General features: G+C 40.7%; 1 protein-coding gene across 2 annotated transcripts in view; it reads left to right on the top strand.

Moving 5' to 3' along the window:
- Window positions 1-17,798: 17,798 nt before the first annotated feature.
- The window catches only part of LOC135540078 (immunoglobulin superfamily member 21-like), a 297,701-nt gene continuing 287,955 nt past the window's right edge, over window positions 17,799-27,544 (top strand). For both annotated transcript variants that reach the window (XM_064966417.1, XM_064966418.1), the window contains exon 1: window positions 17,799-18,199. In XM_064966417.1, coding sequence (XP_064822489.1) covers window positions 18,061-18,199 — 139 coding nt within the window. In that variant the 5' untranslated portion in view covers window positions 17,799-18,060. The remainder of the gene's footprint in view (window positions 18,200-27,544) is intronic.

Consider the following 27,544-nt stretch of genomic DNA (forward strand, 5'->3'; position numbering starts at 1 on the left):
ACGTCTGCCAGTCTCTATGGTGGTGCCACAGGGTTCAATTCTCAGGCCGACTCTCTTCTCTGTATACATCAATGATGTCGCTCTCGCTACTGGTGATTCTTTGATCCCCCTCTACGCAGACGACACCATTCTATATACCTCTGGCCCTTCGTTGGACACTGTGTTAACTAACCTCCAGATGAGCTTCAATGCCATACAACTCTCCTTCCGTGGCCTCGAACTGCTCTTAAATGCAAGTAAAATTACATGCATGCTCTTCAACCGATCGCTGCCCGCACCTGCCCACCCGTCCAGCATCACTACTCTGGACGGTTCTGACTTAGAATATGTTGACAACTACAAATACCTAGGTGTCTGGTTAGACTGGAAACTCTCCTTCTAATAAACATCTCCAATTCAAAATCAAATCTAGAATCATTTACAAAATAGCCTCCAACACTCTACTCAACAAACTGGATGCAGTCTATCACAGTGCCATCCGTTTTGTCACCAAAGCCCCATATACTACCCACCACTGCGACCTGTATGATCTCTTTGGCTGGCCCTCGCTTCATACTCGTTGCCAAACCCACTGGCTCCAGGTCATCTACAAGTCTCTGCTCGGTAAAGCCCCTCCTTATCTCAGCTCACTGGTCACCATAGCATCACCCACCCGTAGCACGCGCTCCAGCAGGTATATCTCACTGGTCACCCCAAAGCCAATTCTTCCTTTGGTCGCCTCTCCTTCCAGTTCTCTGCTGCCAATGACTGGAACAAACTGCAAAAATCTTTGAAGCTGGAGACTCTTACCTCTCTCACTAGCTTTAAGAACCAGCTGCCAGAGCAGCTCACAGATCACTGCACCTGTACATAGCTCATCTGTAAATAGCCCATCCAATCTACCTCATCCCCATACTGTATTTCTTTCTTTTCTTGCTCCTTTGCACCCCAGAATCTCAACTTGCACATTCATCTTCTGCATATCCTACCATTCCAGTGTTTTAATTGCTATATTTTAATTACTTTGCCACCATGGCCTATTTATTGCCTTACCTCTCTTATCCTACCTCATTTGCACATGATGTTAATAGATTTTTCTACTGTATTATTGATTGTATGTTTGTTTATTCCATTTGTTACTCTGTGTTGTTGTATGTGTCAAACTGCTTTGCTTTATCTTGGCCAGGTCGCAGTTGCAAATAAGAACTTGTTCTCAACTAGCCTACCTGGTTAAATAAAGGTGAAATAATTAAAGAAGTAAATAATAATAAATTAGGTAAACATGGTGGTTGCAACATCACGCTGTGGGCATGTGTTTCAGCAGCAGGGACTGGGAGACTTGTCAGGAGGGAGGGAAATATGAACAAAGTACAGAAAGATCCTTGATGAAAACCTGCTCCAGAGCGCTCAGGACCTCAGACTGGGGTGAAGGTTCACCTTCCAACAGGACTCTAAGCACACAGCCAAGACAATGCAGGAGTGGCTTTGGGACAAGTCCATGAATGTCCTAGAGTAGCCCAGTCAGAGCCTGGGCTTGAACCCGGTCTAACATCTCTGGAGAGACCTGTGCAGCGATGCTCCCCTTCCAACTTGACAGAGCTTGAGAGGATCTGCAGAGAAGAATGGGAGAAACTCCCCAAATATATGTGTGTCAAGCTTGTAGCGTCATACCCAAGAAGCCTCGTGACTGTAATTGCTGCTAAAGAAGCTTCAACAAAGTACTGATTAAATGGTTTCAATGCTTATGTAAATGTAATATTTCGTTGTATTTTTTTTTCATTTGCAAAAATGTCTAAACCTGTTTTTGAAATGTAATTATGGGGTATTGGGGTGTGTAGATTTGATGTGGAAGAAAACATTTAATCAATTTTACAGTAAGGCTGTAGCGTAACAAAATGTGGAAAAAGTCAAGGGCTTGTATAGATTTACCCTTTTGAGGGTTCTGTAAGTGCCTGTATAGAGTAATAGATCAAGTTTTTCCTCAAGGATCTCAGTTGTATGCTAACACTATGCTTAGTAGCAAAGTTTTCATTATCAAGCATCTTAGCGCATTACAGGGTGGAAACTACTGTAGAGTTCAAGTCTAAAGAAAGGCGCAACAAGCTATCAGAGCGTGTTATGTTATTACAAAAAGTATGTTGGTAGAATGAATGAATAATCTAATAAAAGCATGAGCTGGCGCGCACACCCAGAGAAAATTATTTTGTGCTTACTAACACCAAATAAACTGTAAGCTTTTAAAGTAAATAGAGTCGCGCACTCTACATATAAACTCCCAGTAATTTATTTCACTCTCTTTATTTTGTGAATAATGCCAAAGTGAAAAGGAGAAATACTTCAGCATGGGTAACAGCGAAACAGACGAAAAATGTAGTCATTCAGACTATAATAGTGTATGTCGGACATTTCGCTTAAAAAATCATAGAAATACATTAAAACTTCCTAGAATTGATTGACACACCCATGAGTCAATCATTTAACATAATAAAAAAAAATCTCAATCAATATCCATCTGTTTAAGATAGTGACATGTTTTTTTTGGTGTGGGCTGCATCTCAATCCGCCCCATCCGCCTATGTCGGCCTTCTGCATCTGGTGGTGGAAAGTGGTAGAGCTACAATGCAGTTTGTCAAAATCACTCCTTCTCACGAAACCGTCTGTAGCTTCTGAACGGTTTGACTAGCATGACTCTATGAGAAGGTAAGACTCTCACGAACACAATGGTGTTGTCCATTTTGTTCTGCGACCCTCACAAGTGTCACAGGACTAGTTTGAAGGTAACCCAATTCTAGTTTTTAAAAATTATTGAAGTTGGAAGTAGTTTTGTGGCCCCCCAAAAAAGGGGTTAAATATTTGTAAAAAAATAAAAATCCTGAGCTTTCTCATACAGTATCTCCTAGATATAGGACAGACACTTCACAATCTTTTTCCTTATGATACATTTTTTGGACTGTCTGTTTTGCAATTTATGAATGTGTATATAAATGCTTTTCTATGGGCTATAGTGTAAAAGGCCAAATTCAATATTTTATCAATCTACAAGGGTCTTAACATTCTAAATCAAATAGCTAAATGAACCATGGTATGACCATTAAAACAACTCCAATGTCAGCATAGACTTTTAGGGGTTAAATCACCAATTTGTTTCTTCCTATAGTAAATAAACGGACCATATAGAGACAGAGTTGAAATTATCACTTTTTCAAAACAGCAACAATGATTGAGTAGATAGTCAAAGACCCCACTTTTCCCGTTTCCTATTTCTAGCATTGTATTTTTTGTTCTGTTATGAGTCATTGGACCTGTTGAGATGAGAGGATGCACATCTATATGGAGAGAGCGCTGTTGGAGTAGGCTCTTAGAGAGAAATTAGCAATCATGGCTTGTCATTGTCTGCCTCTCCTCATTGGGCTGACCTTCCATTGAAGTACCATCTCATCGCTGCACATCAAAAACGAGTGAGGAGCCTGAAGACTGCACCATTTATCATAGAGACTGAAGATCATATTTAAAGTTTGAGGAAGGTATAAAAGTAACCCGGATGAAGGTATAGGCTAACTAGGGTTGAGGCCTCAGTAATTGATGGTCAGATTGAGGCTAAAACACAAATTGGAGTAATTATCATATCAAATGTGTAATACAAAAGTATAAAAGGAAAGTGATTTCAACCACACACAGTTCTATCCCTGCATCACATACCTATTCTAAACATAGGATTCATACATTAAAATGTTCCAACAGCTAATGAAAAGCTAAATAAGTCCTATTTGAATTCCCTAGCAGGGAATTGAGTGATTATGTGCCCTGGCTGAATTTAGCAGAAAACTATGGGAGGTATTTATAATCCAGCCCACGTGAGGGTCTTCTATTCAGTAGGCAACGGCATGAGCTTCCCATGACTTTTCCAATCAGGTCATGGGATGTGTGACAACCCTTATGAGTGGATTAGATATAAGGTAGTGAAGCAGGTTGCAGCAATTAATTGGCAGTATTTTCCGACACACACCATTTTCAACTCCACTCCCCTGCAGAAGAATGTCTCACTGTGAGACACAATGGCTAATTGAGTGAGCCTTCTGATGATAAAGGCATTTCATTGCACACTTACTATCTTTTCAGTGATATTCAATGTGCCATTACGAAAACTCAATTAAGGAGAGAAAAGGGTAATAGGTATGTGAAAAATGAGCAGTCATTAAAAACGTTCACAGCAAACCAGTGGCGTAGAGCAGTTTCGTGGGGCAACCTCTCAAGGTCTGAACAATATATACACTACATAACCAAAAGTATGTGGACACATGCTCGTCGAACATCTCATTCCAAAATCATGGGCATTAAAATGGAGTTGGTCCCCTCTTTTGATGCTATAACAGCCTCCACTCTTCTGGGAAGGCTTTCCATTACATTTTGGAAATGTCCATTTCATCTCAAAGGTGATCGATGTGGTTGAGGTCAGGGCTTTGTGCAGGCCAGTCAAGTTATTCCACACAGATCTTGACTAACCATTTCTTTATCAACCTCGCTTTGTGCACAGGGGCATTGTCATGCTGAAACAAGAAAGGGTCTTCCCCAAACTGTTGCCACAAAGTTGGAAGCACATAATTGTCTAGAATGTCATTGTATGCTGTAGTGTTAAGATTTCCCTTCACTGGAACTAAGAGGCCTAGATCAAACCATGAAATACAGTCCCAGGGGATCTTAGGCTTGTGTGCGGCTGCTCGGCCATGGAAACCCATTTCATGAAGCTCCTGATAAACAGTTCTTGTGCTGACATTGCTTCCAGAGGCAGTTTGGAACTCGGTAGTGAATGTTGCAACCGAGGACAGACTATTTTTACGTGCTACACACTTTATTTATTTTTTTCTTTATTTTTACTATTTTCTACATTGCAGAATAATAGTGAAGACATAACAACTATGAAATAACATATATGGAATCATGTAGAAACCAAAAAAGTGCTAAACAAATCAACACATATTCTATATTTGAGATTATTCAAAGTAGCCACCCTTTGCCTTGATAACAGATATGGAAACTCTTCGCATTCTCTCAACCAGCTTCACCTGGAATGCTTTCCAACAGTCTTGAAGGAGTTCCAACATATGCTGAGAACTTGTTGGTTGCTTTTCCTTCACTCTGCGGTCCAACTCATCCCGAAAAATCTCAATTGGATCGGGTGGTTGTGTAGGCCAGATCATCTGATGCAGTACTCCATCATTCTCCTTCTTGGTCAAAGCCTGGAGGTGTGTTGGGTCATTGTTCTGTCGAAAAACAAATGATAGTCCCACCAAATGCTAACCAGATTGGATGGCGTATCGCTGCTTAGCCATGCTGATTAGCCATGCTTAGCCATGCTGATTAAGTGTGCCTTGAATTCTAAATAAATCACCCACAGTGTCACTAGCAAAGCACCCGCACACCATCACACCTCCTCCTCCATGCTTCATGGTGGGAACTACAAATGCGGAGATCATCCGTTCACCTAATCTGCGTCTCACAAAGCGGTTTGAACCAAAAATCTCAAATTTGGACAGATTTTCACCAGTCTAATGTCCATTATTTGTGTATCTTGGCACAGGCAAGTCTCTCCTTATTATTGGTGTCATTTAGCAGTGGTTTATTTGCAGAAATTTGACCATGAAGGCCTGATTCACACAGTCTCCTCTGAACAGTTGATGTTGAGAAGTGTCTGTTACACGAACTCTGTGAAGCATTTATTTGGGTTGCAACTTCTGAGGCTGGTAACTCTAATGAACGTATCCTCTGCAGCAGAGGTAACTCTGGGTCTTACTTTCCTGTGGCTGTCCTCAAGAGAGCCAGTTTCATCATAGCGCTTGATGTTTTTTGTGACTGCACTTGAAGAAACTTTCAAAGTTCTTGACATTCTGCAGATTGACTGACCTTCATGTCTTAAATTAATGATGGACTGTCGTTTCTCTTTGCTTATTTGAGCTGTTCTTGCCATAATATGGACTTGGTCTTTCACCAAGTAGGCGTATCTTCTGTATATCCTCTGCAGCAGAGGTAACTTTGGGTCTTCCTTTCCTGTGGCGGTCCGCATGAGAGCCAGTTTCATCATAACGCTTGATGGTTTTTGCGACTGCAATTGTAGAGACTTTAAGTTCTTGAAATTTTCCGGATTGACTGACATTCTTAAAGTTATGATGGACTGTTGTTTTTCTTTGCATATTTGAGCTGTTCTTGCCATGATATGGTATTTTACCAAATAGGGATATCTCTGCCTACCACCCATACCATGTCACTATACAACTGATTGGCTCAAACGCATTAAGAAGGAAAGACATTCCACAAATTAACTTTTAACAAGGCACTCCTGTTAATTGAAATCACTTCCAAGTGACTACCTCATGAAGCTGTTTGAGAGAACGCCAAGAGTGTGCAAAGCTGTCAACAAGGCAAAGGGTGGCTACTTTGAAGAATCTCACTTTTGTTGAACACTTTTTTGGTTACTACATAATTCCATATGTGTTATTTGAGATTTTGATGTCTTCACTATTGTTCTACAATGTAGAAAATAGTCCAAATAAAGAAAAACATTTGAATGTGTAGGTTTGTTCAAACTTGACTGATACTGTATGTAATGACCTTGTAACAGGTACAGGTTCAGGTAAGCAAGTACATTCAGGTACTTAGCATTGTTCATTCTGCTTTCCACAAACAGAACCAAATATGTAGTTTATAATGTACTGCATGTACTTGCTTGCAACAGGGAAATTGTGTACATTTTCACTGGGATATACTTTGGTATACTTTGAACAATTCCTGTTTTATATAATTATCGTTTGTTGTTGTTGATGTGTTATTATGGGTGGCTTCATGAGGATAAATCATGATTCTGCTGTTCTGGAATCTGAGGGTTTAAATGCTGCGGATGGAACGATGACCTTTTCATTTGCTCCATACAAGATCGATTACCTGCAAGTTGCTTGACATAGTACAGAAAGTGTAGTTGTTAAAGGCAGTACAGGACCTCAGAGTTAGCAGAATCAACCAACCTCCAAACTCTCTTAACTGGTACAGAGGCCTTTTAAAGTGGGCAATTGGTAACTCCTATTAAGTTATACTGTACTTCGACTCTATTTTGTGATTCCTTCCCCTGTCCATCTCTCCCCCAGCTTTTCTTCACATGCTGTTCTAGGCCCTGGCATTTCAACATGACCCTTGAAAAACATTGGCTAATTAGTTCCCAAGGAAGCCACAATCCATCTTCCTGAGCTAGTGCTGTGTCCACCTCCCCATTCATACTCTCTCAGACTGAAATTAGAATGTCTCAAACTCCAGCCAGGGGCCTCGCAGAGAGAATAGACAAAACATTCTCACCACTGGACACTGAGAAAGCTTCTGGTCAGGTAAGATACCAAAATAAATAGTGTAAAAACAGAGAAATAATAGTAATACTTATATATTGTTTTACAGATATATTGTTATTCTGACCAAATGCTTTATTACAAATACACCACTGAGCGTCAGCTGCAGCCATACATTCTCCTAACAAATCCTATGTTGGTCCATCCCCTATCATAATTTTCCAGGATTCTGTGTCAAATGAAGTAGCACTGGGTCAATATATTTCAATAGCTTTTCAAACTAGTATACCATATAGTATATCCAAAACTGCAGATACAGTAGGCTGGTAGTTATTTTTCCTGGAAGACTTACCCATTGTTCTCATGATTCATGGAATGCCTACCTGTCACGCGCTGGTCGAAGTATTTTGTGTTTGTCTTCATTTATTTGGTCAGGCCAGGGTGTGGCATGGGTTTTTGTATGTGGTGTGTTTGTATTGGGATTGTAGCTTAGTGGGGTGTTCTAGTTAAGTCTATGGCTGTCTGAAGTGGTTCTCAATCAGAGGCAGGTGTTTATCGTTGTCTCTGATTGGGAACCATATTTAGGCAGCCATATTCTTTGAGTGTTTCATGGGTGATTGTCCTTAGTGTCCTGATGTCCTTGTTCTTTGTTTATTTACACCAGTATAGGCTGTTTCGGTTTTCGTTACATTGTTTTGTAGTGTTTGTAATTGATTCGTGTTTTACGTTTGTTTATTAAACATGGATCGCAATCTACACGCCGCATTTTGGTCCGACTCTCCTTCCCACCTAGAAAGCCGTAACAGAATCACCCACCACAACAGGACCAAGCGGCGTGTCAACAGGCAGGAGCAGCAGGAGAAGCAACAGCAGGAGAGGCAGCAATGTCTGGAGTATACGACTTGGGAGGAAATAGACAGGTGGGCGGTTGACCCAGAGAGAGTGCCGGAGCCCGCCTGGGATTCGCTGGAGCAGTGCGAAAAGGGTTATAGAAGAATGGAGTTGGAGAAGCAAGCACGGCGGCGCGGAAGGAAGCCCGAGAATCGGCCCCAAAAATTTCTTGGGGGGGGCTCAGGGAGAGTGTGGCAGAGTCAGGAGTCAGACCTGAGTCAACTCCCCCTGTTTATCGTGAGGAGCCAAGGAGGAGACCAGAACCAGAGCCGGTGTTGGAGGTGAGCGAAGCAGAGACTGTGAAGGAGTTAATGGGGAAATTGGAGGAGAGAGAAATGAGGGAGTTGCTGTGTTGGTGCTTTAAGCATGGAATTCGCCCGACGGAGCGTGTCGGGGATTTGATGGCACCTGGGTCAGCGCTTCATACTCATCCTGAGGTGCGTGTTAGTGGAGCAGCCAGAGCCACCAGTCATGGAGCAGCCAGAGCCACCACGGTCAGCCAGACTCTTCCAAATTCCGCGTGTCAGTCAGCACCACGCATCTCTTCCAGATCTGCCAGTCTCCTGCCTGTTCAGCGCAGCCACTCTTCCAGATCTGCCAGTCAGCCAGACTCTTCCAGATCCGCCAGTCAGCCAGACTCTTCCAGATCCAGACAGCATGGAGCAGCCAGACTCTTCCAGATCAGCCAGTCAGCCAGGAGATCCCCCAGTATGGAGCCTGACTGTTCTGCAGGATCCGTCAGTCTGCCAGGATCCGCCAGTGGAGCAGCCAGAGCTGCCAAGCTGCATGGAGCAGCCAGAGCTGCCAGTCATGGAGCAGCCAGACTGTCTTGCAGATCTGCCAGTCTGCCAGACTGCTTCCAGATCCAGTCTGCAGTCAGTCTGCCATGGAGCTCTTCCAGATCCAGCCAGTCCAGTCTGCAGGATGCCAGAGCTGTCAGTCTGCAAGCCAGACTGCCAGTTCCAGATCCGCCAGTCAGAAGCCACCAGAGCTGCCAGTCTGCATGGAGCAGCCAGAGCCGTCAGTCTGCCAGAGCCGCCAGTCAGCATGGAGCAGCCAGAGCCACCAGTCAGCCAGACTCTTCCAGATCCGCCAGTCAGCCAGAATCTTCCAGATCTGCCAGTCAGCCAGACTCTTCTAGATCTGCCAGTCAGCCAGACTCTTCCAGATCCGCCAGTTAGTTATATGTTACAGTTATATGCTGCTACAAAAATTATGTAATATGAAAGGGAGATAAAGCCCTTGCAAGGGAGATAAAGCCCTTAAATTCAATTAAATTGATATTTATACTGTAGCTAAGAAATAAATACTTAGTGTATGTTGTGTAGTAAGCTTTTAGTAGCACATGTGCCTCTGACTTCACCTCTTAATTTCGCCTAATGTTACTGTTTTGGCTCAATGGTGCACATGTAGCCTTTAACTTGTTTTTGAGAAATGTAATCATTGCATATTGTAAGAGCTTTCATTATCTGGTTATATGCCCCCTTTATTTATCCTACGGTTCTGACTTGGTGTACAGGGAAAACACTGAGAACGGCCCATGTTCTGAATTCTGTCACTGTACATTTCAAAAGCGCTGAACATAAAGATATATTGACTACGCCTGTCCTGTCTCCTTCATTAATGTCTTAATCGAAATTATGGATTTCCTCTTGTCTGCTTGCTGTCCCCTTTTGCCATAGTTTGTACATCTCAATTGTCACTCAATTGGCACTGTTTGTCACCACAATTAATGTATTGTTTAGTGTTGTGTTGTTTAGTGACTTTGCTGGCATGCACCCCACTTAGATTTTTTTTTGCCCCACCAAGATTCACATGCTAAAATCTTCACTGCTTACCATTGACCAAAGCCTACAGTGATTTAGAAAAACATGATATTACTGTTACTGTGTCATTCATACAGTTCGGCAGATACAGGGAGAAATTTATATTTATGAATGCAAAACGACCATGGCCATGTGTTTTTGTAACGCTCGTTGTTGTAAGAATGGTCGGACCAAGATGCAGCATGTGGTAGGTTAATCATATTTATTAATGAAAACCAGCAACAAAACAAGAAAGAGAAAACCAACGAAACGTACAGCCTTGTAGGGCTCAACAGCAACAATACAAAAACAAGATTCCAAACAAAACAGGTGGGAAAAGGCTGCCTAAATATGATCCCCAATCAGAGACAACGATAGACAGCTGCCTCTGATTGGGAACCATACCAGGCCAACATAGAAAAGCAAAAACTAGACTACCCACCCTAGTCACACCCTGACCTAACCAAAACAGAGAATAAAAAGGATCTCTAACGTCAGGGTGTGACAGTCTTGTTACCTGTAATCTGAGAACTTAAAGTGTCCCACTGATCCTCCTGTATTTCCATGAGTAAATGTGACATGCTATAGTAATCTGTATCATTCATTCAATCAATATGATGCTTTGTTTGTCAACATGGCCGTCATCATGTATTTTCAGGTAGACAATTTTACACAACACAATTTTGCTAAAATTCTAAATCTGGAACAGCTCTGTATGTATTTTTCCCCCTTTCTCTCCTGCAGTGCACTATAACTTTTGTTGATTCGTATAGTGTTCTGAGACTGCCTACTGTTTTTGAAAAAGTGGTTCCCTCAAAGCATCACTTACATACAGTACCCCTCATTCATTCCCTTTACAATACAAGAATATCCTCTGCAAAGTACATTTTGTAAATAAAAACAATCAGATCTTAACATGACCACGGTATAATGTGACTTCTGTCCCATTTCCATTTCCATAAATATTTCCTTTATTTGGTTGTAATAACATTGCACAGTATGGGTGCCCATTTAACGTGAAAATAAGCTTTAGGCCTATTAAGTATGGCTTACCATTATCTCAATTTGTCAGTACTGGAAAATTAAAGAAGCATGCAGAATTTGCAGAATGCTTTGTTTGGATTAATGGTGCTGCAGTCCAGTGCACACACATTCATGTGGTTATTACTATCAATAAGAAGCTGAGGGTAGCGGGATAAGTGGGTCTGGTCCCTTTAGCCCATTTAGTCTGATAAAGTCAGGCAGAGACAGCGACAGGGTTATGGATAGAGATTCCATGATGGAAAGCAGAGGAAGATGAAAGAAAATGTAGGTCTGTGATGTAGGCAAGCAACCAATGCTGGCAAAAGGCATTACCTTTTAATGTGCATAGTGGGTGGGGGATCTTCTCCTGTAAGAGCTTACCAACTACATTGTGTCTCAATTGTTGTTTTCAGCATAGTGAAAGAACAACTTAATGTACTGTATGGGTCTACACTGAGTGTACAAAACATTAGGAACACCTTTCTAATATTCAGCTGCACCCCCCTTTGCCCTCAAAACAGCCTCAATTCATCTGTCATGGAATATAAGGTATTGAAAGCGTTCCACAGGTATGCTGGCCCATGGTGACTCCAATGCTTCCCACAGCTGGATGTCCTTTGGGTGGTGGACCATTCTTGATACACGCGGGAAACTGTTGAGCATGAAAAACTCAGCAGCGTTTTAATTCCTGACACACTCAAACTATGTGTAGCCATAAAAGGTGGTTGGATGAATTATCAGCCACAACCTCTTCCCATGATCACTGACTAAAACCCATGGATAGTATGTACTTGGCAAGTTTCACAGTCTTCAACATCTTGAAACAGCAACACTGAGGAAGTTAAACATTTTTTCAAGGGGTCTGTGGCACTATTAGTGGCACCATGGACAGTTCAGCACCATGGACAGTGTCGTGCAATGCATTGCTACTGAACAGATCCAAGTTCATGTACATCACAGCTCAATGCAGCACCACTGAGGAACAGCACTTCTGTCCAGGATTTCTAGAAGCCCACTCATTTCCTTAGTCATAAATCCTCTCTGGGATAGGGTCTAGTTTCCTGAATTTCCGCCTGACTGACGTGCCCAAAGTAATCTGCCTGTTACTCAGGCCCAGAAGCCAGGATATGCATATCATTGGTAGCATTTGAACACTTTGAACACTTTGAAATTTCTAAAACTGTTAAAATAATGTCTGAGACTATAACAGAATTGATATGGCAGGCAAAAATCCAACCAGAATATATTCATTTTGAGGTCCCAGGCTTTTCTAATGGAAAACTATTGTTCCTATGTAAATCCATCTCCCATATTGCAATTTCTATGGCTTCCAATAGATGTCAACAGTCTTTTTTCAAAGTTTCAGGCTTGTGTTTTGAAAAACAAGCAAGAATCTGGAGTTTTGGTGAGAAGAGCACCGGAACAATAGTCTTTCGGCGGGCGAGGGAGAGGGTGTGCGCTTACTAATTTTCCTTTCCTATTGAAGATACTACTTTCCGAATGAAATATTATAGTTTATTACATTTAGAGTACCTGAGGATTAAATAGAAACATTGTTTGACTTGTTTGGACGAAGTTTAGCAGTAGCTTTTTAGACTCCTTTGTCTGCATGTAGAACAAGTGGATTACTGAAACTGATGGTGCCAACTAAATTGGATATAAAGAAGGATTGCAAACAGAGGAAGATCTTCAAAAGTAAGTGATTTATTTAATCGCTTTTTGTGATTTTAAGAAGCCTTTGCTGGTTGAAAAATATGTTGATGTGGGGCGCCATCCTCAGACAATCGCATGGCATGCTTTCGCCATAGAGCCTATTGTAAATCGGACAACCCTGTTAGATAAACAAGAATTTAAGCTTTTTAATTATATAAGATACTTGTATGTTAATGAATGTTTAACATTACAATTATTTATTTGAATTGTGCTCCCTCCAATTTCACCAGATGTTGTTTGGCTGGTGTCCCTCAAGCATTACATTTCAGAAGCTACATTTTGTAATATTCGGAAGAATATTGTCTGAGAAAAGATTTGTACAGTTGTTCTGTCAGGTTTCCGGTCCTGTCTTCTGTCCTTATTGTCCTTGTTCAGCATGTGACACTCCAAGTATGTGAGTGTATCACAAAGTTTGTCTAGGGACACACAATTCTTGTTGTATTTTTCAAATATCAAATAGAGTGCTCAGAAGTAGAGGAAATATCCAACAAATTCATAGAATTTGACTCAGAATTTTGCTTGCGACAAGACAGACATCTGAGAAGACATATGAGCCATGACATTGGGAGAAATAATAGGCAATAAACATAAATCCCCAATAGGGGGATGTTCAGTTCACTTTTCTTAGGTATTTCTCAACTTTAAGGGTTTTCTGTGCCCAGTGCATTTTATTTTGTTGTCCAGTTCAGGATAATTCAATCCATTTGAATGGACAGTGGGCCACTGTTAAGAGGCACTCAGTGAGACTAATGTAAAGTGACCTTCAGGAAAGCTGGTCCGTTGGTCAAAATCCATCTTGTGATCCAGGTTTATTTCTGGCTGGAGCCTTGCTAGTATTATCTTGCAGTGCATTGCGCACATATAGAAGATGTGTCCTACAGTTAGTTATACGCCTGTTGCGCACATATAGTTTAGCAACACAAGTTGTGTAAATACTATGTTTCTAGTGGATCGCGTCTAATAATTTATGACATCTATTTAATAATGTTAACCGCACAACATCAATTTCCTGATGAAATAGCAGTTAGCACCTTGCAAAGATGCATTGGGAACATCTTAAATCTGACCAAACACCCTGTGAGGCATGGTGAAACACATTCAGTTAAAGATTAACAAATGACAATTAAAAAGAATATCAAACCCATCTATGCCTAGCAGCGTTGCAGTTCTTGAGACACTTAAACCAGTGTGCCTGCCCCATTCAAAGGCACTTAAATATTTTGTCATCAAATCATTCAAATCATTCACCCTCTGAATGGCACACGTACACAATTCATGTCTCAATTTTACCGGTCTCCTCCCCTTCATCTACACTGATTGAAGTTGATTTAAGGTAACATCAATAAGGGATCATAGCATTCACCCGGATTCACCTTGTCAGTCTACTGTATGTTATGGAAAGAGCAGGTGTTCCTAATGTTTTTTACACTCAGTGTATATATTGTATCACATCCACTCTGAGCTCAGCTGGCACTGTGAGCTTAACTAAGGGCTCAGTTCAATCAAACCAACATTGTCATTTTTTTGCTTTTTTGCTTTCCCCGTAGACAAATACATTGGTTTTGTTATTATGTTTAAGACACTATAAAAACAGTACATGGACTCCTCTCACATACAGTTGAGACCTTCAGTTGTCAGAGTGAGAAGTGTATGTGTGCAAACAGCTGTTGTGTAAACAAAGGCACTGAGTAAACATTGCTATAGTAAGATTGATTGAATCTGGCCTTAAGAAAGCCCCTCTGCCTTCCTCTCCAACCCCACATGACATCACAAAGAGATACATGTGATCTTGAGAGTCCTCATGTAGGCCAACCCAACCAGGAGGAGTGGGAGGCTGATCCAGTGACACATCCTGTGATTCAGGACTTTAGCATTGTTATTAAGACAATAACATTATGTTACTATAGTACAGCATGTGCTCAAGTGCATCTGTAATTCTTATAGTACCTGTGAATGCTTTTTAAAGATCTAGATCATCCTGTAATATTTCAAATTCCTAGAGGTCTTACAAACTAATTCAGTTGGCCAAAAGGCCACAGCTCAATCAAATATACATGACTATAGCACAATATCTTTCTACAGGTCGTGAGAGGTAGCATGTGAGGTAGCAGCTCTAGGAAATACCTTAAGCTGACATCAAGGTTTTATTGTCTGTACCTATTCAGGCTGCATGACATAAAATGTTGCAGCTCCAGCATGTCTACAGCAGGTTTTAACCTGGTCAACCCCTCAAGCCTGTTCTCGTCCCATTTTCAGAAATCAGCCCTAATCGGTGGGGATGGTAAGGGCACATTTCAATGTGTTTCACACTGGAAGACTTCTGAGTCGACTCCCATGCATAATATCCATGCAATTCTGCCTCAGACAGATATGTGCTGTAATCTCTTTGAAAATGAGCACTTGCACCATATAAGAACCTCAAACCGCTGAGTTTCAGGAATAAGAGGGAGGAAAGGACAGAGCCATATTGTACTGTACACATGCCCTTGCTTTTGAGCATAGAATGTGTTCTTTGGTGCAAAAACCTAACTATTATTATGTTCCAACCAGCAGCAGAATATCATAATTACATTTACAAGACACTCTTATCCAGAGCGACTTACCGTAGTGTGTGAATACATACAGTACTTTTTTTCCATACTGTTCCCCCAAAGCCCTGTCGTTGCAAGCATATTTTTTTTTTTTTTTTACCTTTATTTAACCAGGCAAGTCAGTTAAGAACAAATTCTTATTTTCAATGATGGCCTGGGAACAGTGGGTTAACTGCCTGTTCAGGGGCAGAACAACAGATTTTCCTTGTCAGCTCGGGGGTTTGAGTCCATCGTTTAGCTCAGGGGTTTGAGTCCAACGCTCTAACCACTAGGCTACCCTACGTCCTGCCGCCCCAATGAACTGAGCCATGATGTTCAGAAACCTTGATGTAACTGCTTAAAGAGATTGACTGGGATCTTAAGCACTTACAAATTCGTAACATACCAACTGCACAACAAAAAATTTTGCAGGACGTAACATATCATACAAAATGGATGACGTTGTACACAATTGTGCAACATTTATGCTGACCCGTTTTTGCTCACGAGCGCTACTTTCATAACTACTGGTAAAAAATGGGGCGGCAGGGTAGCCTAGTGGTTAGAGCACTGGACTAGCAACCAAAAGGCTGCAAGCTCAAGTCCCCAAGCTGACAAGGTACAAATCTGTTGTTCTGCCCCTGAACAGGCAGTTAACCCACTGTTCCTAGGCTGTCATTGAAAATAAGAATTTGTTCTTAACTGACTTGCCTAGTAAAATAAAAATTATGCAAAAGCTCTGTACCATCACCTTAAACAGACCCTGGAAACAAATCTTCCTTACTGCAATGTATTTTCCTTTTTTTCTGTCCTGAAGCAAAACAAATGTGATGAGTGGCAAAGGATGGTATGACAGGCTATTGCATGCATGTAGTATACAGTACAAAGTGCATTTTTAGTACACGTGTCAATGAAAACAGAGAATGTCTACCGACGAGTGTAACGTAGTTAAAGATAGATACAAATAAATACTGTGGAAGGTATCTGAGACAAAATAAAAGAGGATTTAGACTCAAGCCTATTTACCTATCTGCCTCTGTGTCAGTCTGACTCTCCCCTGCTGTCCTTCAGTCCACAAATAAAGGAATAAACACCATTTACGGTTTATCGAACCAACGGCATCCCTTTGTGTCCCCTAACTTAATTTCTGTTGGTATGAAACCTGTGCTGGCCACACCATACATGACAACAGTAGAAGATGTGTATCCCCTCGAGACTGCAAACCCCTCTTTGTTCATGGGGCAGGTGCCATATGGCAGGAAGACGTTCAGCTCTGTTGCCTCAATAAATTGTTGTTGACACTGCCCTCTAGAGATGTGTGATAGTGCATTAGTACTGCAGACCTTATCCCAGACAGCAGTCTTCTGCACTGAGGCCAGTTCCTCTACAGCAGTGCAATTAAATGCTCCAAGGAATAAGACTGTCTTTAGCCATTTATGACAAATTTTTCCTTCTATTTTTCTATTTTTTATGTGATCTCTCTCCTTGTTTTATAGGCAAGGTCATTCAAAATACAAATATCTTTATACAATCCACTGACCAAAGAGAATCAAATATGCCACCATTTGCTCCAAATCCATTGTTGTAAGCTACTGCTATTTATCTAAAAATCAGAGTGCATACTTTATACTCAATAATATTGGGGATTACAACCTGGTCTGTGGGTGGAAGGGAACATAGGATAGGATAAACCCTACAAATATTTTGCATTATGTGAACATTGAAGCAACTTCAGGTGTCTGTGTACAGTGAGAAGATAGAATTTCATCTTGATTTGTTCCAGTAGCAACGCTGTCTCTGAGTTCAAAATCTAACTCTGCTGATTTGATGACATTTTGTGAGCACCTGCAGTGAGTGCATAGAGGATAACATATGCATATGACTTATTCAATCTATTGGGGTTGATTTTCAAGAATTGGCCAAAGGGACAAATGCAGACCTTACAATTAAAGTATGTGTGGACACTAAATTCACAATAACATCCATACCTCATTTGTATTTGGTCATGGGACATACTCATGATAAAGAGTAAAGGAGAGAAACTGACATAAGCCTACACTTGCATTAGGAGCTTGGCGCAGGCTACTAAAATGTGAATATTGGGGCAAAGGGTTTAATGTTTTTTTTAATAGAGGGGCAAGGTGCACTTTGGGATTAATTCATAGTTTTTCATGGTGATGACGCTCATGGTTTTGGTGCTATAGTATAGTGCCAGCTAAAGATGCTGAAACTATCCAGGTTCATTGCGTTAATGTACAGTAGAATAAGGCGTTGCAGTATTCAGGAGGTTATAATGATCTTTAAAAACCTTTTCGCTAAAGAAAAACAAAATCCTGCAGAAATAAATCGGTTTAGTGGACAGAATTAGAGGGGAAGGGTTTAGAGCCAGGGTAGGATTAAGGAAAATTGTGTGAAATAAAGAGCGAGTGATCAGGAGTGACTGTGTGTTTGCGTGTGTGCTGGAGGGCGGGGGGATAGAACGCGCGGGTGAGAGAGAAGAGCATTGACTGAGAAGCATAGATTTTCATCCAACCTATATCATTTTTTTCTAATCATCGACTGCACTGCTTAACGTTGATTGTCGAGCAGGAAAATATTTTTCTACGTATTTGAGGAACCGTTTCAGTTGACGATTATTGGTCCTCTTTGCTGTAAATTAAATGTTCTTGGAACGAATTTATCATATTTCTATTTATACTTGAACTGCATCATGAACAGTTTGTGGGCACCTCTCGATCTCACACCTTTGGAATGGTGGGGATTACGCAGCCGACAAATGGGGAGCATGTAAAAGCAGATGGAGTTTGGGATTTATTGCAAAATAAGGGAAAGATGACTGTCTTCTCTTTGTGTCTCCTCTTGTTCGCAGATCTGCTGGATTTAGCCGTTGGTAAGTCATCATTTATGCATAAACACAGTATGTGAGAGTTGAATAAGAAAAAGCCTCTCGCATTTTAAGAATTCGTGAGGTCATAATTTCGGATACACTGTGGAAGGCAGATGGCTGAGTCCATGTACATTTGAAACAGTTTAAATGTTGGCCGCTCATATTATGAACCATAGCATTCAATATGTATGCACATAGAATTTCCTAAACTTTTCCCCATTCCGATAAAGTCAATGGTTTCCTTGAAGACCCTAGAATGGTATTCCTCCGCAGCTTCAGTTTTGACTGCTGGTATCCTCAGATATGGTATCGTTGGGTACTAGGGTTTGGTGATGGAGGAAGTGTGCGTCACACATCATAGTATTTCTTGCAAATGGTCCATAAACTTTACAGTGTGAAATCAAGTAATTATCTTCTTCTTGTTATTTTATTACGATTGTTATCATTACTACTTCAGATCGCTAACAGATTTGCTGTCTATGAGTTCTGGCATTCAACTACCGTTATGTTTCGAGCTCCTCGGCGACTCATATTGAATGCAGCCTTAGCTCAAGTGTTCTCCACAGCCCATGAATACAGCCAGGACCAGACTTCTAATAATAACAAAATATCTGTAGCCTTCTATCTGTGAATGAAGACAATTGATACATTTACTTATCTCCTACATATAATAGTTATAATGGAACTTTAAATGGAACTACTGGAACTTTCTCATAAGATCAAGGCATTGTGTACTGCTGCATATTTTTATAAACAATGTAAGGCTATTCCATGGGCTCCTGGGGTCTTGCATTAGTCTTACATTTAAGATGTAGATCAATAACTTTTATTTAGCCAATCTAGGCTACAGCATAGTCACTGTTAGAGTAGATTTTGGTTATTTGTCTGACACTCAAAGATCTGACCAGATTTTACAGCATTGAAGCACACATTTTTCCGTAAAGCAGCAATATGTAACTTTTTAGGCCACCTGACTAAAGTCACATAGAAATGTGATTTATATATACACTACCGTTCGAACGTTTGATGTCACTTAGAAATTGACTTGATCTGGAAAGAAAATCATTTTTTGTCCATTAAAATAACATCAAATTTATCAGAAATACAGTGTAGACATTGTTCATGTTGTAAATGACTATTATAGCTGGAAATGGCATATTTTTTATGGAATATCTACATAGGCGTACAGAGGCCCATTATCAGCAACCATCACTCCTGTGTTCCAATGGCATGTTGTGTTAGCTAATCCAAGTTTATAATTTTAAAAGGCTAATTGATCATTATTAAACACTTTGGCAATTATGTTGCACAGCTGAAAACTGTTGTTCTGATTAAAGAAGCAAGAAAACTGGCCTTCTTTAGACAAGTTGTGTATCTTGAGCGTGAGCTTTTGTGGGTTTGATTACAGGCTCAAAATGGCCAGAAACAAAGAACTTTCTTCTGAAACTCGTCAGTCTATTCTTGTTCTGAGAAATGAAGGCTATTCCATGCGAGAAATTGTGAAGAAACTGAAGATCTCATACAATACTGTGTACTACTTCGTTCTCAGAACAGCGCAAACTGGCTCTAACCAGAATAGAAAAAGGGGTGGGAGGCCCCAGTGCACAACTGAGCAAGAGGACAAATACATTAGAGTGTCTAGTTTGAGAAACAGATGCCTCACAAGTCCTCAACTGGCAGCTTCATTAAATAGTACCTGCAAAACACCAGTCTCAACGTCAACAGTGAAGCGGCTACTCCGGGATGCGAGTTGCAAAGCCAAAAAGCCATATCTCAGACTGGCCAATGAAAATAAAATATTAAGATGGGCAAAAGAACACAGACACTGGACAACTCTGCCTAGAAGGCCAGAATCCCGGAGTTGCCTCTTCACAGAACACTATTGGCAATCTCTCAACCAGCTTCACCTGGAATTATTTTCCAGCTTTCTTGAAGGAGTTCCCACATATGCTGAGCACTTTTTGGCTGCTTTTCCTTCACTCTGTGGTCCAACTCATCCCAAGCCATCTCCATTTGGGTTTGAGGTTGGGTGATTGTGGAGGCCAGGTCATCTGATGCAGCACTCCATCACTCTCCTCGCCCTTACACAGCCTGGAGGTGTGCTGGGTCATTGTCTTGTTGAAAAACAAATTATAGTCCCGCTAAGCGCTAACCAGATGGGATGGCACTTCGCTGTAGAATGCTGTGGTAGCCATGCTGCTTAAGTGTGCCTTGAATACTAAATAAATCACAGAGAGTGTCACCAGCAACGCACCCCCATAAACTCAAAAATAAACCAAAAATTGGAACCAAAAATAAAACATTTGGACTTATCAGAACAAAGTACAGATTTCCACCGTTCTAATGTCCAGTGCTCGTGTTTCTTGGCCCACGCAAGTCTCTTCTTGTTATTGGTGACCTTTAGTAGTGGTTTCTTTGCAGCAGTTCGACAATGAAGGCCCGATTCACGCAGTCTCCTCTGAACAGTTGATGTTGAGATGTGCCAGTTACTTGAACTCTGTGAAGCATTTATTTGGGCTGCAATCTGAGGTGCAGTTAACTCCAATGAATGTATCATCTGCTGCAGAGGTAACTTTGGGTCTTCCTTTCCAGTGGCGGTCCACATGAGAGCCAGTTTCATCATAACGCTTGATGGTTTTTGCGACTGCACTTGTAGAAACTTTAAGTTCTTGAAATTTTCCGGATTGACTGACATTCTTAAAGTAATGATGGACTGTCATTTCTCTTTGCATATTTGAGCTGTTCTTGCCATCATATGGTATTTTACTAAATAGGGATATCTCTGCATACCACCCATACCTTGTCACTATACAACTGATTGGCTCAAACGCATTAAGAAGAATGAAATTCCACAAATTCACTTTTAACAAGGCACTCCTTTTAATTGAAATGCATTCCAGGTGACTACCTCATGAAACTGGTTGAGATAATGCCAAGAGTGTGCAAAACTGCCAACAAGGCAATGGGTGGCTACTTTGAAGAATCTCAAATATATAATATATTTTGATTTGTTAATCACTTTTTTGGTTACTACATGATTCCATGTGTGCTATTTAATGGTTTTGATGTCTTCACTATTATTCTACAATATAGAAAATAGTCAAATAGAGAAAATCCCTGGAATGACTAGGTGTGTTCAAACTTTTGACTGGTACTGTATATTTAAGATTCTCATTGATAGATCTGGTAGATCTGTTCTTTGTGTGCTATTTCTATGTTTCATTCTTAAATTCAGTTTTTGCTCTTTTACCCTTCGGTTTTGTACACGAGCTTCAAACAGCTGAAAATACAATATTTGGGGTTATGGAAAATATATATTTCACAGCAATTTAGATGGTACAATGATTATCTACACTATACTTGCTTGTTTTATCACATAAACAGAAATAAGTCTAACTATTCTAATTTTAGCAACCAGGAAATGGCATAGCAATTTATGCATAGTGCATCTTTAATACCTAGATGCAATCTATAGGCTGCCCTTTGACTGTCCTATTCCATTCATAAAAGGTTTGAAACATGTAAGAAATTTGAAATACAGTGATTGAGCAGTCTAATCAATTGGTCACTGAATGCAAAGGATGGAGGCAAAATACTATAAGTCATTAGTTTTCATTTGAAGGAAAGGGAATTGAGGTGAAGTGAAAAAATGTGGGCAGAGTAAATTGATTCTGGTGGGTGGAGTGAGGCGAAAAGGTTAAGGAAAGGGAATGCAAATCATCAATGATGCTGCTGCACCTTTAACCAATTGAGGGAGTGAAAGCTTTGACACTTTCCTATTCAACCAAGCATGACACTGATTTTGAAGTTGCATGCAGGGCTACCTCATCAAGACAACATGAGCCTGGCTCATGTCCTCTACATATACCCCCTATGACCTCCTACCCCATGAAAGACCGTCCCACAGTTGGGCGCCATTGTCACGGGTGGGATCGGAACCCTATTCTGCCACATGAGAAAACAACATCATGACCATTAGACCAAGAAGCAACTCCCTCAAGGGCTGAGGGTGATACTAATTTTGAAGTTGCAGGCAGGGCAACCTCATCACGATTTCATTAGCCAGACTCATATCTGCTACAAAATATCAGGGGACAACTCTGTTTCTAGCGAAAGCGTAGTTAGGAATGTCGGGCTAGATCCATGCTGCCCTGAAAATGCAGTGCATATGCCTACATTGCCCACTGCATTCTAAGCAGCATCAACCCTTCACTTCCCACTCCACTCAAGTCAGTGAGCCCTCCATTGACGTTTCACTGACGCTTTCCCAAGGGAGCTCTTATTGTTCGAGGGTGAGAGAACGAGGGGAAGGTGTCATAGTATCTTAGATTATAACAGCCCTTTAGTCTCTCTTGTATTATTTTGTGTGTGTGTGTGTGTGTGTGTGTGTGTCATAACCTGACATTGAAAGAGTAATATTGTTGACAAGGACAGAGTCTGGCCACAATTGTGTAACAATATAAATCAATTATAATAATACAGACATTTATATAGTATTTTTCAATGGATCTAAAAATCTGTACACTGAGAAACACCACATCCAGCACCAATGTATAGCACCTACCTGGGTAATGCATGACAGCCATTTTAAGATACTACTCACCTCACATCAGCTATCACAGTGGAGAGATGAGGGAGAGATGTTCCATTATTAGATGGCCTTGATTATATGAGGGTCCAGGTTGGAAGTTTTCCCACACATGTACTAAAAACACATTCTGTTTTACCCACATAACAATGGACATGGTATAGATACACAGCAATAGTTTCTCATTTAGTGCAGCAGGTAGTCCATCGGTTAAGAGGTTGGGCCAGCAACCTAAAGATTGCTGTTTTGAATCTCTGAGCTGACTAAGTTAAATCTGCCGATGTGCCCTTGAGCAAGGCACTTAACCTTAATTGCTCTGGATAAAAGTGTCTGCTAAATGAGAAACAAATTTAAGAATCTACTCCTTTTGCATTCCAATGCAGCTCTGTCTTCAATGTTTCTTGGCAGCATTGTCCAACTATGGGCATGTGTGTTCTCATTTAAACGTGTTGCTCTCTTTTGTTCTCTGTGAGTCAACTCTGCCAGAGCAGCTGAATGCCTAGTGGTTGTTTATATGTCTAGCTGGGCACTCTTTGTAAGTACCCCCATATGGAGAGATGTTTTTATTCATCTATATGGATGTGCACATTGTGCTGCCACAATGTTGTCTCTTATTGCTGAATCTCAAAAACTTGTATTTAATTACTGTCCCTGTCATGTTTTGAGTCTGTGAATAACACACAAGCCTAAGGATATTTTGTATTGATTTATAACCTGCTGTAATGTATTCCATGTCAATTATTCAGGTCATAGAGCAGAGTTTAACTTTCTACAATGAACTACAGTAGCTAGCCATAATCCTATTTCCCCACATTGCCCTCTCCTCCACAGGGTCAGGGTCTAAATGCAAACAGAATAAAAAATACATGAGAAACCCAATATCATTGCAGAGGACACATTTTGCCAGCATACATTTTACATGAGTGATGCGTTTTTTCATGCTTTATACAATTTCCTATAAATTGTTTGTAAATACCACTAGATAGATTCATTAGATATTGTTTTGTAATATAACATCCTTATTATGTGGATACATGGTCTTGGTAAACCAATATGAAAAGGAAATGAAGTTCAAATCTCAACTCTAAACAGCTGGAAATGGGTTCAAAGGGCAACGTGGGGAGAACAATGTCATGTGTTTTGAATTGAATCAGGAAAAAGGATGTGGTCTCATGATGTGTTGCTGGTGTTATCTGATAGGAACATCTCTCCATTACAGGGATAAGGATAGTAATAATCGCTGTTCAGGCACACCAGGGTCAGAGGGCATAGGGATACTGAACATCATGTGTTATTCCAAGTCCACGACACAAATACTGTGTGGTGGTTAAGCACTGTAGTTGAATTTCGGATCTGTTATAGGCCAATGTGCTGATTTAGTTTTAATCAACCCACATCTCGTGATTGGATAATGAAATATTTGATATTGTAGTTTTACATACATCGTTCTTTTTTGGTTTGGGCTTTTAGTCTGTTTAGTCCCTTTCTAGATCAGTATAAGTCGCTATCTTGGACGTTTACTTTGATGGCTTGCTTCGCTTCATGGCAGGCTGTCCAACATGCAGTGGATCATAACAGTGGGGGGAGATTTAGTGGGGAGTTAAAAAGTTATGTGTTGGAGTTGATCGGAGGCTTTCCTGTTCACTGTCCTCGTCTGCTAGTGACAGCTGGGCTTGACTCACAGGAAGTATGAATAGATATTGGCAGGAAAGTGGGCTGTGGTGGTCCTCCATCAACCAATCACCAGGCTTTATTTCAGCAGTTATATAAAATGATTATGAACAAATCTAAAGCCGACCCTCTGTGTTTTTTAATTTGCATTTTATTTCGCTATTGTGTGGTCAGCGCAGCTACCTTATTCATTTGATATGTGTCTTTTTTACATGCAGGGTCATCAACCATGCATTGTGTTTCCGGAAACATGTTTGAGATAAGAGCGGGCATCTGTTACGAACAATATCCTGAACAATGTTTTAGTAGAGATGTTTGTGTTCCGCCTAGAGTATAGAACAATAATTGCCTGTTGAATTGCCAGTGACTATTGTCCACAGAAAGTTAATTTTGAACTTTTTTAATCTTGCAATTTGGACCTTCTGAAGCCTTGTGACGCCTTAATGTCAAAAGAGGGCTGTACAAATCCACAAAGAACACTGTGACTCACATATTACAACTTTTCTTCAAGATTTTCAACGTTTCCCTCCATGTAAACCTATAGCGTGCAAGTTATTCGGCTGTTATAGAACATCAAACTGACCTTACATTGCCTTTGTAGTATTGTGTAGCTCAATATGCTGTCCCCCAGTTTTGTGTTCTGTCAAATGAAGAAGAGAGAATGAAGAGGAGAGAGGAGGTGGGGCTTGAGCCTTCTTCCTAATTAACTGTAATGTGTTGTTTAGATTCCACCAATACACAATGTTCCACTCTGCTGCTCAATTATGCTGCTCAGCTGCCGTATAAAAACACTAGTATAAACCGGTGTGTACTCATCTGGTTTACTCATTTTCCTATCATCAAATAGACCCTACAGAGTTTGTCTTACATTGCCACACTCAAGAATGTATGCCAGTATTTTTGTATACTCTCTTCTTCAGATAGTGGTATAGTTTGGGAGGAATGGCCTTAATTTAGTTTTTAGTTCCTAATCACAGATTTTTTAAAGATTCATGTCATGATATGGCAATATATGAATCTGTTTTATATTTTATGGCACTATATTGAGCCACATGTTAAGAATAAACTGAGGAAACCACCAAAGCCCAGAGGGTATTTGCATTTGTCAGATCTATTTGCTTTTCAGGTAATGGGTAAACCATGCCTCTAACATTTTGGGACCAGCTTAAAATGCTCTCTTTGTTAAAAACAGTATTTGTAAATCCATTAAAGGAGGAGTTAGCTTTTGTTTCACAACCAAATATAAATTCTTGATGTAAATGGGATGTAATAGAATGGTCCAGACAAAAACATATTTTTTAACTTACCGCAACAAGCGATTAATTTCCTCATCCTCGTTGTGCTGTACATGGGCTCTGAAAAAAAACAATGTGTCATTTTAAAAATGGAAACGGTCTCAGTATAGTGATGCAGGTCTTTGGATGTTGTACACATGAAATTGTGTTTTTTTTGTTGTTGCTTATCTGCAACGTTATATTCCATTTTGTGCAATTTGAGCTGCTTCCCCTATCCAGCTGTTCCATTGTATGGGTAGCCTGCTGCTACAGGTAACTGCAAAAATAAAGGAAACACCAACATAAAGTGTCTTAATAGGGCGTCGGGCCACTATGAGCCGCCGGAACAGCTTTAATGCTCCATGGCATAGATTCTACAAGTGTCTTGAACTTCCTGTGTGGAAGCACCTATTTTCAATTTATTGTTTCTTAGGGTGGCAGCGTAGCCTAGTGGTTAGAGTGTTGGACTAGGAACTGAAAGGATGCAAGTTCAAATCCCCAAGCTGACGTGGTACAAATCTGTTGTTCTACCCCTGAACAAGGCAGTTAACCCACTGTTACTAGGCTGTCATTGAAAATAAGAATTTGTTCTTAACTGAGCTAGTTAAATAAAGGTAAATAAAATAAATATTTTCGCAGTTACATGTAGACTAGATCAAATCAAATCAAATTTTATTTGTCACATACACATGGTTAGCAGATGTTAATGCGAGTGTAGCGAAATGCTTGTGCTTCCAGTTCCGACAATGCAGTAATAACCAACAAGTAATCAAACTAACAATTCCAAAACTAATATCTTATACACAGTGTAAGGGGATAAAGAATATGTACATAAAGATATGAATGAGTGATGGTGCAGAGCAGCATAGGCAAGATACAGTAGATGGTATCGAGTACAGTATATACATATGAGATGAGTATGTAAACAAAGTGGCATAGTTAAAGTGACTAGTGATACATGTATTACATAAGGATGCAGTAGATGATAGAGTACAGTATATACGTATACATAGGAGATGAATAATGTAGGGTATGTAAACATTATATTAGGTAGCATTGTTTAAAGTGGCTAGTGATATATTTTACATCCTTTCCCATCAATTCCCATTATTGAAGTGGCTGGAGTTGAGTCAGTGTGTTGGCAGCAGCCACTCAATGTTAGTGGTTGCTGTTTAACAGTCTGATGGCCTTGAGATAGAAGCTGTCTTTCAGTCGCTCAGTCCCAGCTTTGATGCACCTGTACTGACCTCGCCTTCTGGATGATAGCGGGGTGAACAGGCAGTGGCTCGGGTGGGTGTTGTCCTTGATGATCTTTATGGCTTTCCTGTAACATCGGGTGGTGTAGGTGTCCTGGAGGGCAGGTAGTTTGCCCCCAGTGATACGTTGTGCAGACCTCACTACCCTCTGGAGAGCCTTACGGTTGTGGGCGGAGCAGTTGCCGTACCAGGCGGTGATACAGCCCGCCAGGATGCTCTCGATTGTGCATCTGTAGAAGTTTGTGAGTGTTTTTGGTGACAAGCCAAATTTCTTCAGCCTCCTGAGGTTGAAGAGGCGCTGCTGCGCCTTCTTCACGATGCTGTCTGTGTGAGTGGACCAGTTTAGTTTGTCTGTGATGTGTATGCCGAGGAACTTAAAACTTACTACCCTCTCCACTACTGTTCCATCGATGTGGATAGGGGGGTGTTCCCTCTGCTGTTTCCTGAAGTCCACAATCATCTCCTTAGTTTTGTTGACGTTATTGTCCTGACACCACACTCCGAGGGCCCTCACCTCCTCCCTGTAGGCCGTCTCGTCGTTGTTGGTAATCAAGCCTAC

The sequence above is a fragment of the Oncorhynchus masou genome, chromosome 5 (genome assembly GCF_036934945.1).
Source record: "Oncorhynchus masou masou isolate Uvic2021 chromosome 5, UVic_Omas_1.1, whole genome shotgun sequence".
In the NCBI taxonomy this organism is placed as follows: Eukaryota; Metazoa; Chordata; class Actinopteri; order Salmoniformes; family Salmonidae; genus Oncorhynchus; species Oncorhynchus masou.